The sequence below is a fragment of the Oncorhynchus gorbuscha genome, linkage group LG25 (assembly GCF_021184085.1).
Source record: "Oncorhynchus gorbuscha isolate QuinsamMale2020 ecotype Even-year linkage group LG25, OgorEven_v1.0, whole genome shotgun sequence".
Taxonomy (NCBI): Eukaryota; Metazoa; Chordata; class Actinopteri; order Salmoniformes; family Salmonidae; genus Oncorhynchus; species Oncorhynchus gorbuscha.
The window spans coordinates 51367261-51381383 of record NC_060197.1 but is presented as its reverse complement, the minus strand read 5'-3'; the positions used below and the strand labels follow the sequence as shown (position 1 = coordinate 51381383).

Here is a 14123-nt window from a genome sequence, read left to right as displayed (position 1 = left end):
TAGTAGTAGTAGTAGATATAGTAGTGTTAGTATAGTAGTAGTAGTAGATATAGTAGTGTTAGTATAGTTGTAGTAGTAGATATAGTAGTGTTAGTATAGTAGTAGTAGTAGATATAGTACTGTTAGTATAGTAGTAGTAGTAGATATAGTAGTGTTAGTATAGTAGTAGTAGTAGATATAGTAGTGTTAGTATAGTAGTAGTAGTAGATATAGTAGTGTTAGTATAGTAGTAGTAGTAGATATAGTAGTGTTAGTATAGTAGTAGTAGTAGATATAGTAGTGTTAGTATAGTAGTAGTAGTAGATATAGTAGTGTTAGTATAGTAGTAGTAGTAGATATAGTAGTGTTACTATAGTTGTAGTAGTAATAGTAGTAATAGTAGTAGATATAGTAGTGTTAGTATAGTAGTAGTAGTAGATATAGTAGTGTTAGTATAGTTGTAGTAGTAGATATAGTAGTGTTAGTATAGTTGTAGTAGTAGATATAGTAGTGTTAGTATAGTAGTAGTAGTAGATATAGTAGTGTTAGTATAGTAGTAGTAGTAGATATAGTAGTGTTAGTATAGTAGTAGTAGTAGATATAGTAGTGTTAGTATAGTAGTAGTAGTAGATATAGTAGTGTTAGTATAGTAGTAGTAGTAGATATAGTAGTGTTACTATAGTAGTAGTAGTAGATATAGTAGTGTTACTATAGTTGTAGTAGTAATAGTAGTAATAGTAGTAGATATAGTAGTGTTAGTATAGTAGTAGTAGTAGATATAGTAGTGTTAGTATAGTTGTAGTAGTAGATATAGTAGTGTTAGTATAGTTGTAGTAGTAGATATAGTAGTGTTAGTATAGTAGTAGTAGTAGATATAGTAGTGTTACTATAGTTGTAGTAGTAATAGTAGTAATAGTAGTAGATATAGTAGTGTTAGTATAGTAGTAGTAGTAGATATAGTAGTGTTAGTATAGTTGTAGTAGTAGATATAGTAGTGTTAGTATAGTAGTAGTAGTAGATATAGTAGTGTTAGTATAGTTGTAGTAGTAGATATAGTAGTGTTAGTATAGTAGTAGTAGTAGATATAGTAGTGTTAGTATAGTAGTAGTAGTAGATATAGTAGTGTTAGTATAGTTGTAGTAGTAGATATAGTAGTGTTAGTATAGTTGTAGTAGTAGATATAGTAGTGTTAGTATAGTTGTAGTAGTAGATATAGTAGTGTTAGTATAGTTGTAGTAGTAGATATAGTAGTGTTAGTATAGTTGTAGTAGTAGATATAGTAGTGTTAGTATAGTAGTAGTAGTAGATATAGTAGTGTTAGTATAGTAGTAGTAGTAGATATAGTAGTGTTGTATAGTTGTAGTAGTAGATATAGTAGTGTTAGTATAGTAGTAGTAGTAGATATAGTAGTGTTAGTATAGTAGTAGTAGTAGATATAGTAGTGTTAGTATAGTAGTAGTAGTAGATATAGTAGTGTTAGTATAGTAGTAGTAGATATAGTAGTGTTAGTATAGTAGTAGTAGTAGATATAGTAGTGTTAGTATAGTAGTAGTAGTAGATATAGTAGTGTTAGTATAGTAGTAGTAGTAGATATAGTAGTGTTAGTATAGTAGTAGTAGTAGATATAGTAGTGTTACTATAGTTGTAGTAGTAATAGTAGTAATAGTAGTAGATATAGTAGTGTTAGTATAGTAGTAGTAGTAGATATAGTAGTGTTAGTATAGTTGTAGTAGTAGATATAGTAGTGTTAGTATAGTTGTAGTAGTAGATATAGTAGTGTTAGTATAGTAGTAGTAGTAGATATAGTAGTGTTACTATAGTTGTAGTAGTAATAGTAGTAATAGTAGTAGATATAGTAGTGTTAGTATAGTAGTAGTAGTAGATATAGTAGTGTTAGTATAGTAGTAGTAGTAGATATAGTAGTGTTAGTATAGTAGTAGTAGTAGATATAGTAGTGTTAGTATAGTAGTAGTAGTAGATATAGTAGTGTTAGTATAGTAGTAGTAGTAGATATAGTAGTGTTAGTATAGTAGTAGTAGTAGATATAGTAGTGTTACTATAGTTGTAGTAGTAATAGTAGTAATAGTAGTAGATATAGTAGTGTTAGTATAGTAGTAGTAGTAGATATAGTAGTGTTACTATAGTTGTAGTAGTAATAGTAGTAATAGTAGTAGATATAGTAGTGTTAGTATAGTAGTAGTAGTAGATATAGTAGTGTTAGTATAGTTGTAGTAGTAGATATAGTAGTGTTAGTATAGTAGTAGTAGTAGATATAGTAGTGTTAGTATAGTTGTAGTAGTAGATATAGTAGTGTTAGTATAGTAGTAGTAGTAGATATAGTAGTGTTAGTATAGTAGTAGTAGTAGATATAGTAGTGTTAGTATAGTTGTAGTAGTAGATATAGTAGTGTTAGTATAGTTGTAGTAGTAGATATAGTAGTGTTAGTATAGTTGTAGTAGTAGATATAGTAGTGTTAGTATAGTTGTAGTAGTAGATATAGTAGTGTTAGTATAGTTGTAGTAGTAGATATAGTAGTGTTAGTATAGTAGTAGTAGTAGATATAGTAGTGTTAGTATAGTAGTAGTAGTAGATATAGTAGTGTTAGTATAGTTGTAGTAGTAGATATAGTAGTGTTAGTATAGTAGTAGTAGTAGATATAGTAGTGTTAGTATAGTAGTAGTAGTAGATATAGTAGTGTTAGTATAGTAGTAGTAGTAGATATAGTAGTGTTAGTATAGTAGTAGTAGTAGATATAGTAGTGTTAGTATAGTAGTAGTAGTAGATATAGTAGTGTTAGTATAGTAGTAGTAGTAGATATAGTAGTGTTAGTATAGTAGTAGTAGTAGATATAGTAGTGTTAGTATAGTAGTAGTAGTAGATATAGTAGTGTTACTATAGTTGTAGTAGTAGTAGTAATAGTAGTAGATATAGTAGTGTTAGTATAGTAGTAGTAGTAGATATAGTAGTGTTAGTATAGTTGTAGCAGTAGATATAGTAGTGTTAGTATAGTTGTAGTAGTAGATATAGTAGTGTTAGTAGTAGTAGTAGTAGATATAGTAGTGTTACTATAGTTGTAGTAGTAATAGTAGTAATAGTAGTAGATATAGTAGTGTTAGTATAGTAGTAGTAGTAGATATAGTAGTGTTAGTATAGTAGTAGTAGTAGATATAGTAGTGTTAGTATAGTAGTAGTAGTAGATATAGTAGTGTTAGTATAGTAGTAGTAGTAGATATAGTAGTGTTAGTATAGTAGTAGTAGTAGATATAGTAGTGTTAGTATAGTAGTAGTAGTAGATATAGTAGTGTTACTATAGTTGTAGCAGTGTATTAATAGTAGTAGATATAGTAGTGTTAGTATAGTAGTAGTAGTAGATATAGTAGTGTTAGTATAGTTGTAGTAGTAGATATAGTAGTGTTAGTATAGTTGTAGTAGTAGATATAGTAGTGTTAGTATAGTAGTAGTAGTAGATATAGTAGTGTTACTATAGTTGTAGTAGTAATAGTAGTAGATATAGTAGTGTTAGTATAGTAGTAGTAGTAGATATAGTAGTGTTAGTATAGTTGTAGTAGTAGATATAGTAGTGTTAGTATAGTAGTAGTAGTAGATATAGTAGTGTTAGTATAGTTGTAGTAGTAGATATAGTAGTGTTAGTATAGTTGTAGTAGTAGATATAGTAGTGTTAGTATAGTTGTAGCAGTGTATTTGTAGTAATAGTAGTAGTAGTAGTAGATATAGTAGTGTTAGTATAGTTGTAGTAGTAGATATAGTAGTGTTAGTATAGTTGTAGTAGTAGATATAGTAGTGTTAGTATAGTTGTAGTAGTAGATATAGTAGTGTTAGTATAGTTGTAGTAGTAGATATAGTAGTGTTAGATAGTAGTAGTAGTAGATATAGTAGTGTTAGTATAGTAGCAGTAGTAGATATAGTAGTGTTAGTATAGTAGTAGTAGTAGATATAGTAGTGTTAGTATAGTAGTAGTAGTAGATATAGTAGTGTTAGTAGTAGTAGTAGTAGATATAGTAGTGTTAGTATAGTAGTAGTAGTAGATATAGTAGTGTTAGTATAGTAGTAGTAGTAGATATAGTAGTGTTACTATAGTTGTAGTAGTAATAGTAGTAATAGTAGTAGATATAGTAGTGTTAGTATAGTAGTAGTAGTAGATATAGTAGTGTTAGTATAGTTGTAGTAGTAGATATAGTAGTGTTAGTATAGTTGTAGTAGTAGATATAGTAGTGTTAGTATAGTTGTAGCAGTGTATTTGTAGTAATAGTAGTAGTAGTAGTAGATATAGTAGTGTTAGTATAGTTGTAGTAGTAGATATAGTAGTGTTAGTATAGTTGTAGTAGTAGATATAGTAGTGTTAGTATAGTTGTAGTAGTAGATATAGTAGTGTTAGTATAGTTGTAGTAGTAGATATAGTAGTGTTAGTATAGTAGTAGTAGTAGATATAGTAGTGTTAGTATAGTAGTAGTAGTAGATATAGTAGTGTTAGTATAGTAGTAGTAGTAGATATAGTAGTGTTAGTATAGTAGTAGTAGTAGATATAGTAGTGTTAGTATAGTAGTAGTAGTAGATATAGTAGTGTTAGTATAGTAGTAGTAGTAGATATAGTAGTGTTAGTATAGTTGTAGCAGTGCATTTGGAGTATTGTAGTAGTAGTAGTAGATATAGTAGTGTTAGTATAGTAGTAGTAGTAGATATAGTAGTGTTAGTATAGTAGTAGTAGTAGATATAGTAGTGTTAGTATAGTTGTAGTAGTAGATATAGTAGTGTTAGTATAGTTGTAGTAGTAGATATAGTAGTGTTAGTATAGTTGTAGTAGTAGATATAGTAGTGTTAGTATAGTTGTAGCAGTGCATTTGGAGTATTGTAGTAGTAGTAGTAGATATAGTAGTGTTAGTATAGTTGTAGTAGTAGATATAGTAGTGTTAGTATAGTTGTAGCAGTGTATTTGTAGTAATAGTAGTAGTAGTAGTAGATATAGTAGTGTTAGTATAGTTGTAGTAGTAGATATAGTAGTGTTAGTATAGTTGTAGTAGTAGATATAGTAGTGTTAGTATAGTAGTAGTAGTAGATATAGTAGTGTTAGTATAGTTGTAGTAGTAGATATAGTAGTGTTAGTATAGTTGTAGTAGTGTATTTGGAGTATTGTAGTAATAGTAGTAGTAGTTGTATTAGTAGCAGTAGTTTAGTTGTTGTTGTTGTCGTTGTTGTTGTGTTTACCGGCCTGTTCATTTCCTTCCGCAGTCAGCAGCCTACCCGCTTCAGTAACCGATGCCTGCAGACGATTGGCCGCTGTTGGCCACACCTCCGAGTGCTCAGTGTGGGCGGGGCTGGCTGTAGCATTCAGGGATTGTCCTTACTGGGTGAGTGAAAGTCTATACCAGAGGTTGATTGGTCTGTCTGGATGAGTGACAGGTGTTTTAGAGAAGAGCCAGTGGCTGGAAATCAAAGAGTTGTGTTGAGTCTCTGTCTATCAGAGTTGTGTTGAGTCTCTGTCAGAGTTGTGTTGAGTCTCTGTCTATCAGAGTTGTGTTGAGTCTCTGTCTATCAGAGTTGTGTTGAGTCTCTGTCAGAGTTGTGTTTAGTCTGTCTATCAGAGTTGTGTTGAGTCTCTGTCTATCAGAGTTGTGTTGAGTCTCTGTCTATCAGAGTTGTGTTGAGTCTCTGTCTATCAGAGTTGTGTTGAGTCTCTGTCTATCAGAGTTGTGTTGAGTCTCTGTCTATCAGAGTTGTGTTGAGTCTCTGTCAGAGTTGTGTTGAGTCTCTGTCAGAGTTGTGTTGAGTCTCTGTCTATCAGAGTTGTGTTGAGTCTCTGTCAGAGTTGTGTTGAGTCTCTGTCTGTCAGAGTTGTGTTGAGTCTCTGTCTGTCAGAGTTGTGTTGAGTCTCTGTCAGAGTTGTGTTGAGTCTCTGTCTATCAGAGTTGTGTTGAGTCTCTGTCTATCAGAGTTGTGTTGAGTCTCTGTCTGTCAGAGTTGTGTTGAGTCTCTGTCTATCAGAGTTGTGTTGAGTCTCTGTCTATCAGAGTTGTGTTGAGTCTCTGTCTATCAGAGTTGTGTTGAGTCTCTGTCAGAGTTGTGTTGAGTCTTTGTCTATCAGAGTTGTGTTTAGTCTGTCTATCAGAGTTGTGTTGAGTCTCTGTCTATCAGAGTTGTGTTGAGTCTCTGTCAGAGTTGTGTTGAGTCTTTGTCTATCAGAGTTGTGTTTAGTCTGTCTATCAGAGTTGTGTTGAGTCTCTGTCTGTCAGAGTTGTGTTGGGTCTCTATCTATCAGAGTTGTGTTGGGTCTCTATCAAGTCTAATTTTCTCTCTCCCTGTAGTTCGTAGGTGTGTGGGTTAGGGTTAGTTGTGTTTTGTTTCTGTGTCTCTATCAAGTCTCATTTTCTCTCTCCCTGTAGTTCGTAGGTGTGTGGGTCTCCAGGTGTTGGAGTTGGAGCGTGTTACTGAGTTGGTCCAGGAGGGGGCAGCAGAGCTGTGTAGAGAAGGACTACAGAATCTAGAGACTCTACTTCTCACCTCTACTCCTGTTACACCTGAAGCACTACTGCACTTTAACAGTGAGTTACTGACCTCTGACCTCTAACCCCTGACCTCTACTCCAGTTACACCTGAAGCACTACTGCACTTTAACAGTGAGTTTCTGACCTCTAACCCCTGACCTCTACTCCTGTTACACCTGAAGCACTACTGCACTTTAACAGTGAGTTACTGACCTCTAACCCCTGACCTCTACTCCAGTTACACCTGAAGCACTACTCCACTTTAACAGTGAGTTTCTGACCTCTAACCCCTGACCTCTACTACTTACCTCTACTCCAGTTACACCTGAAGCACTACTGCACTTTAACAGTGAGTTGCTGACCTCTGACCCCTGACCTCTACTACAGTTACACCTGTAGCACTACTGCATTTTAACAGTGAGTTACTGACCCCTGACCCCTGATCTTTACACCTGATAGACCTATGTAGGATACTAAAACCCCAAATGCCATCTTTTCCTTCTCAGTAGTGACCTCTCCCCCATCCTCTCCATGTTCTAGGTGTATGTTGTAACCTCAGGTCCATCATAGTGCAGATTGGGATAGCTGACCACTTTGAGGAGCCAGACAGTCCTGAAGCTAAGAGACAGTACAATGAGATGGTCAACAAGTTACAGGTAAATGAACCTTTCTCAGCCTTTTCCCTGAAATGCCTTTGAACAGAGAACTAGAGGTCAACTCCAGTAGCATCACATGATGCCAGTTGAAGTCACAACACTCTATACAACAGTCTACTGTATTTACAGTTGAAGTCACATCAGTCTATACTGTATATACAGTTGAAGTCACAACACTCTATACTGTATATACAGTTGAAGTCACAGCACTCTATACAACAGTCTATACTGTATATACAGTTGAAGTCATAACAGTCTATACTGTATATACAGTTGAAGTCACATCAGTCTATACTGTATATACAGTTGAAGTCATAACAGTCTATACTGTATATACAGTTGAAGTCACATCAGTCTATACTGTATATACAGTTGAAGTCACATCAGTCTATACTGTATATACAGTTGAAGTCATAACAGTCTATACTGTATATAAAGTTGAAGTCACATCAGTCTATACTGTATATACAGTTGAAGTCACAACACTCTATACAACAGTCTATACTGTATATACAGTTGAAGTCATAACAGTCTATACTGTATATACAGTTGAAGTCACAACACTCTATACAACAGTCTACTGTATTTACAGTTGAAGTCATAACAGTCTATACTGTATATACAGTTGAAGTCATAACAGTCTATACTGTATATACAGTTGAAGTCACAACAGTCTATACTGTATATACAGTTGAAGTCAGAAGTTTACATACACCTTAGCCAAATACAATTAAACTCAGTTGTTCACAATTTCTGACATTTAATCCTGGTAAAAATTCCCTGTCTTAGGTCAGTTAGGATCACCACTTTATTTTAAGAATGTGAAATGTCAGAATAATAGTAGAGAGAATGATTTATTTCAGCTTTTATTTCTTTCATCACATTCCCAGTGGGTCAGAAGTTTACATACACTCAATTAGTATTTGGTAGCATTGCCTTTAAATTGTTTAACTTGGGTAAAACGTTTCAGGTAGCCAGCCTTCCACAAGCTTCCCACAATAAGTTGGGTGAATTTTGGCCCATTCCTCCTGACAGAGCTGGTGTAACTGAGTCAGGTTTGTAGGCCTCCTTGCTCGCACACACTTTTTCAGTTCAGCCCACACATTTTCTATAGGATTGAGGTCAGGGCTTTGTGATGGCCACTCCAATACCTTGACTTTGTTGTCCTTAAGCCATTTTGCCGCAACTTGGGGTCATTGTCCATTTGGAAGACCCATTTGTGACCAAGCTTTAACTCCTGACTGATGTCTTGAGATGTTGCTTCAATATATCCACATAATGTTCCTACCTCATGATGCCATCTATTTTGTGAAGTGCACCAGTCCCTCCTGCAGCAAAGCACCCCCACAACATGATGCTGCCACCCCCGTGCTTCACAGTTGGGATGGTGTTCTTCGGCTTGCAAGTCTCCCCCTTTTTCCTCCAAACATAATGATGGTCATTATGGCCAAACAGTTCTATTTTTGTTTCATCAGACCAGAGGACATTTCTCCAAAAAGTATGATATTTGTCCCCATGTGCAGTTGCAAACCGTAGTCTGGCTTTTTTTATGGAGGTTTTGGAGCAGTGGCTTCTTCCTTGCTGAGCGGCCTTTCAGGTTATGTCGATATAGGACTCGTTATACTGTGGATATAGATACTTTTGTACCTGTTTCCTCCAGCATCTTCACAAGGTCCTTTGCTGTTGTTCTGGGATTGATTTGCACTTTTCGAACCAAAGTACATTAATCTCTAGTAGACAGAATGCGTCTCCTTCCTGAGCGGTATGACGGCTGCGTGGTCCCATGTTTATACTTGCGTACTATTGTTTGTACAGATGAACGTGGTTCCTTCAGGCGTTTGTAAATTGCTCCCAGACTTGTGGAGGTCTACAATTATTTTTCTGAGGTCTTGGCTGATTTCTTTAGATTTTCCCATGATGTCAAGCAAAGAGGCACTGAGTTTGAAGGTAGGTCTTGAAATACATCCACAGGTGCACCTCCAATTGACTCAAATGATGTCAATTAGCCTATCAGAAGCTTCAAAAGCCATGACATATTTTTCTGGAATTTTCCAAGCTGTTTAAAGGCAGTCAACTTAGTGTCTGTAAACTTCTGACCCACTGGAATTGTGATACAGTGAATTATAAGTTAAATAATCTGTCTGTAAACAATTGTTGTAAAAATGACTTGTGTCCTGCACAAAGTAGATGTCCTAACCAACTTGTCAATACTATAGTTTGTTAACAAGACATGTGTGGAGTGGTTGAAAAACAAGTTTTAATGACTCCAACTCTTAAGTGTATGTAAACTTCAGACTTCAACTGTATCACTTGTCTTATATATATATATATATGACTCCACTATCAGAACAGCACCAACAAGGTGATTTTCACCAACAGGACGATGATCACCAGCCAGCCGCTTATCAGAGAGTTTTTCAAATATATATTTCTTAACCGTGTCTGTACTAATCCACTGGTCATTTCACAATGGAATCTAGTGGTCACTGTAAGTGCTTTAGAAATCTAACTTCCTCTCAAGCCAAATTATAACATTGACTATCAATGTTGATTAATAAGTGTAAGTTAGGATTCAACCCTGTGTTTAACTGCTGTGTTATATTCCTGTATATCTGGACATTACATACAGACTGTTCAATCCCAATAAAATTGTATGTAATGTAAACTTCTGACCCACTGGAATTGTGATACAGTGAATTATTAGTGAAATAATCTGTCTGTAAACAATTGTTGGAAAGATAACTTGTGTCATGCACAAAGTAGATGTCCTAACCAACTTGTCAATACTATAGTTTGTTAACAAGAAATGTGTGGAGTGGTTGAAAAACTAGTTTTAATGACTCCAACCTAAGTGTATGTAAACTTCTGACTTCAACTGTATATTATTGTCTCTCCTACAGGCCCTAAAGAAGAGACCAGGTCTGTCTGAAGTGTTGCAGATCAAAGCTGACGTTTTCGTTTGACCTCTTCCTCTTCTTCGTCTTCTCCCTCCTCCCCCTACATCTCACTGACCTGTCAGTCACACAGCCAATCAGCGAGTCTGGAAGCAACCTCAACAACCAGTCAGACTTGTGACACATTTGGCAACCAATCGGAAGATACAGCATCCTGGAGAGAATAAGCAATCAGCCAATAGGAATCACACAGACATGAAGATGACACATCAGACGTTAGTTGTGAAGCTGCTGGGTTCAGAGATTCTTCAAACATAACAGCATCATGCTATATTACTGTGATGTAACAGAGACTTTACCCATGCAACGCAGACAGACAGACAGACAGACAGACAGACAGACAGACAGACAGACAGACAGACAGACAGACAGACAGACAGACAGACAGACAGACAGACAGACAGACAGACAGACAGACAGACAGACAGACAGACAGACAGACAGACAGACAGACAGACAGACAGACAGACAGACAAGTGGGTTCCATTCCTCAGTGAGTTAGGGGTGTTTAGCAGTCTTAGGGGGTTAGCTGTCTTAGGGGGTTAGCAGTCTTAGGGGGTTAGCTGTCTTAGGGGGTTAGCAGTCTTAAGGGGTTAGCAGTCTTAGGGGTTAGCTGTCTTAAGGGGTTAGCAGTCTTAGGGGTTAGCTGTCTTAGGGGTTAGCTGTCTTAGGGGTTAGCAGTCTTAGGGGTGTAGCAGTCTTAAGGGGTTAGCAGTCTTAGGGGGTTAGCAGTCTTAGGGGGTTAGCAGTCTTAAGGGGTTAGCAGTCTTAGGGGGTTAGCAGTCTTAAGGGGGTTAGCAGTCTTAAGGGGTGTAGCAGTCTTAAGGGGGTTAGCAGTCTTAGGGGTTAGCAGTCTTAGGGGTTAGCTGTCTTAGGGGGTTAGCAGTCTTAAGGGGTTAACAGTCTTAAGGGGGTTAGCAGTCTTAAGGGGGTTAGCAGTCTTAGGGGGTTAGCAGTCTTAGGGGTTAGCAGTCTTAAGGGGTTAGCTGTCTTAAGGGGTTAGCAATCTTAGGGGTTAGCAGTCTTAATGGGGTTAGCAGTCTTAGGGGTTAGCTGTCTTAAGGGGGTTAGCAGTCTTAAGGGGGTTAGCAGTCTTAGTCTTAAGGGGGTTAGCAGTCTTAGGGGTTAGCTGTCTTAAGGGGTTAGCATTCTTAAGGGAGTTAGTCTTTTAGGGGTTAGCTGTCTTAGGGGGTTAGCATTCTTAAGGGGTTAGCTGTCTTAAGAGGGTTAGCAGTCTTAAGGGGTTAGCAATGTCTTAAGCAGGGGGTTAGCTGTCTTAAGAGGGTTAGCAGTCTTAAGGGGTTAGCTGTCTTAAGGGGGCTGTCTTAAGGGTTTAGCAGTCTTAGGGGGTTAGCTGTCTTAGGGGTTTAGCAGTCTTAGGGGTTAGCAATCTTAGGGGGAATAGCAGTCTTAGGGGGTTAAGCAGTCTTAGGGGGGTTAGCTGTTTTAGGGGGTTAGCCTCTATAATGAACTGACCTCTCCTCTATAAAGAACTGGTCTCTCCTCTATAAAGAACTGACCTCAGTCCCCTATAAAGAACTGACCTCTCCTCTATAAAGAACTGGTCTCTCCTCTATAAAGAACTGACCTCAGTCCTCTATAATGAACTGACCTCTCCTTAGGGGGTTAGCAGTCTTAAGGGGGTTAGCAGTCTTAGGGGGTTAGCTGTCTTAGGGGGTTAGCAATCTTAAGGGGGTTAGCTGTCTTAAGAGGGTTAGCAGTCTTAAGGGGGTTAGCTGTCTTAAGGGGTTAGCAGTCTTAGGGGGTTAGCTGTCTTAGGGGGTTAGCAGTCTTAAGGGGGTTAGCTGTCTTAAGGGGGTTAGCAGTCTTAAGGGTTTAGCAGTCTTAGGGGGTTAGCAGTCTTAGGGGGTTAGCTGTCTTAAGGGTTTAGCAGTCTTAGGGGGGTTAGCAATCTTAGGGGGAATAGCAGTCTTAGGGGGTTAAGCAGTCTTAGGGGGGTTAGCTGTTTTAGGGGGTTAGCCTCTATAATGAACTGACCTCTCCTCTATAAAGAACTGGTCTCTCCTCTATAAAGAACTGACCTCAGTCCCCTATAAAGAACTGACCTCTCCTCTATAAAGAACTGGTCTCTCCTCTATAAAGAACTGACCTCAGTCCTCTATAATGAACTGACCTCTCCTCTATAAAGAACTGGTCTCTCCTCTATAAAGAACTGACCTCTCCTCTATAATGAACTGACCTCTCCTCAATAAAGAACTGGTCACTCCTCTATAAAGAACTGACCTCTCCTCTATAAAGAACTGGTCTCAGTCCTCTATAATGAACTGACCTCTCCTCTATAAAGAACTGGTCTCTCCTCAATAAAGAACTGGTCTCTCCTCTATAAAGAACTGGTCTCTCCTCTATAAAGAACTGGCCTCAGTCCTCTATAATGAACTGACCTCTCCTATATAAAGAATTGGTCTCTCCTCTATAAAGAACTGACCTTAGTCCTCTATAAAGAACTGACCTCTCCTCTATAAAGAACTGGTCTCTCCTCAATAAAGAACTGGTCTCTCCTCTATAAAGAACTGACCTCAGTCCCCTATAAAGAACTGACCTCTCCTCTATAAAGAACTGGTCTCTCCTCTATAAAGAACTGGTCACTCCTCTATAAAGAACTGGTTTCTCCTCTATAAAGAACTGGTCTCTCCTCAATAAAGAACTGGTCTCTCCTCAATAAAGAACTGGTCACTCCTCTATAAAGAACTGGTCTCTCCTCTATAAAGAACTGACCTCTCCTCTATAAAGAACTGGTCTCTCCTCTATAAAGAACTGACCTCTCCTCTATAAAGAACTGGTCTCTCCTCAATAAAGAACTGACCTCAGTCCTCTATAATGAACTGACCTCTCTTCTATAAAGAACTGGTCTCTCCTCTATAAAGAACTGGTCTCTCCTCTATAAAGAACTGGTCTCTCCTCAATAAAGAACTGGTCTCTCCTCTATAAAGAACTGGTCTCTCCTCTATAAAGAACTGACCTCTCCTCTATAAAGAACTGGTCTCTCCTCAATAAAGAACTGGTCTCTCCTCTATAAAGAACTGGTCTCTCCTCAATAAAGAACTGACCTCTCCTCTATAAAGAACTGGTCACTCCTCTATAAAGAACTGACCTCACTCCTCTTTAAACTGTGGAGTTAAAAAAGCTAAATTACTCAGTTATCTTTAAATTCACACTGCCCTTGCCTTTGAACTCAACTCTTTTGCCAGTTCACTTGAATAATTTGTGGTGTGAGTCCTCTTTGCAAATCACATTGCTATGTTTAGAAAGGAACCAAGATCTTTTTCCAACATTCACTCAAAGCACTCTGGGTTTTTCCAAAGTGCAGGACAAGCCATTCCCTCAGAATGTGTTATCACACAGCGAGATATACCTACTTACATTTTGGAAGCTAATAGATTGGATTTAGTTTAAAAATGAGACATAATAATTGTAATCAGACGATACTATTAACATGTAAATATTATTAGTAAGATAATCAATAGCAGAATAATAACTGTAGATTAAATTATGCTGTAATTGAACGTTGTACAACCAATTAAGGCTACTGCCCCTTTAAGAGATACAGTATAATTGATTGTGAACCTCATGTTGTGATTCTACCAAATATGGTGTTGTATCCTGACACTATTCAAACCCAACAAACGAATAAACACCTTGTGAAAACACACTTAGTTTGACAATCTTTTCGGATAAATTTAAACTCAGTTGTTCCTATTCTTCCTGCCTGGACACTGTTTTGTGACCATCATAATACACCTGGTGGGATGGTTTAATCACAGATCAGTAGTAACACTCCTCATACACCTGGTGGGATGGTTTAATGTAGTAACACTCCTCATAACACCTGGTGGGATGGTTTAATCACAGATCAGTAGTAACACTCCTAATACACCTGGTGGGATGGTTTAATCACAGATCAGTAGTAACACTCCTAAAGACTCCCTTGCCTGATTCATGCCAAGCTCTACTGGTCTGGCCTGGTGGGATGGTTTAATCACAGATCAGACCATGCCAATACACCTGGTCTGGAT

The 14123-nt window shown here is 37.1% G+C and overlaps 1 protein-coding gene across 1 annotated transcript in view; it reads left to right on the top strand.

Annotated features, from left to right (window-relative positions):
- LOC124013897 (F-box only protein 41-like) overlaps positions 1-10648 on the top strand; it is a 64944-nt gene extending 54296 nt beyond the window's left edge. The window contains exons 10-13 of the mRNA XM_046328448.1: positions 5227-5345; positions 6378-6536; positions 7020-7135; positions 10036-10648. Of these exons, the coding sequence (XP_046184404.1) occupies positions 5227-5345; positions 6378-6536; positions 7020-7135; positions 10036-10098 (457 nt within the window). The 3' untranslated portion in view covers positions 10099-10648. The remainder of the gene's footprint in view (positions 1-5226; positions 5346-6377; positions 6537-7019; positions 7136-10035) is intronic.
- Positions 10649-14123: the final 3475 nt, after the last annotated feature.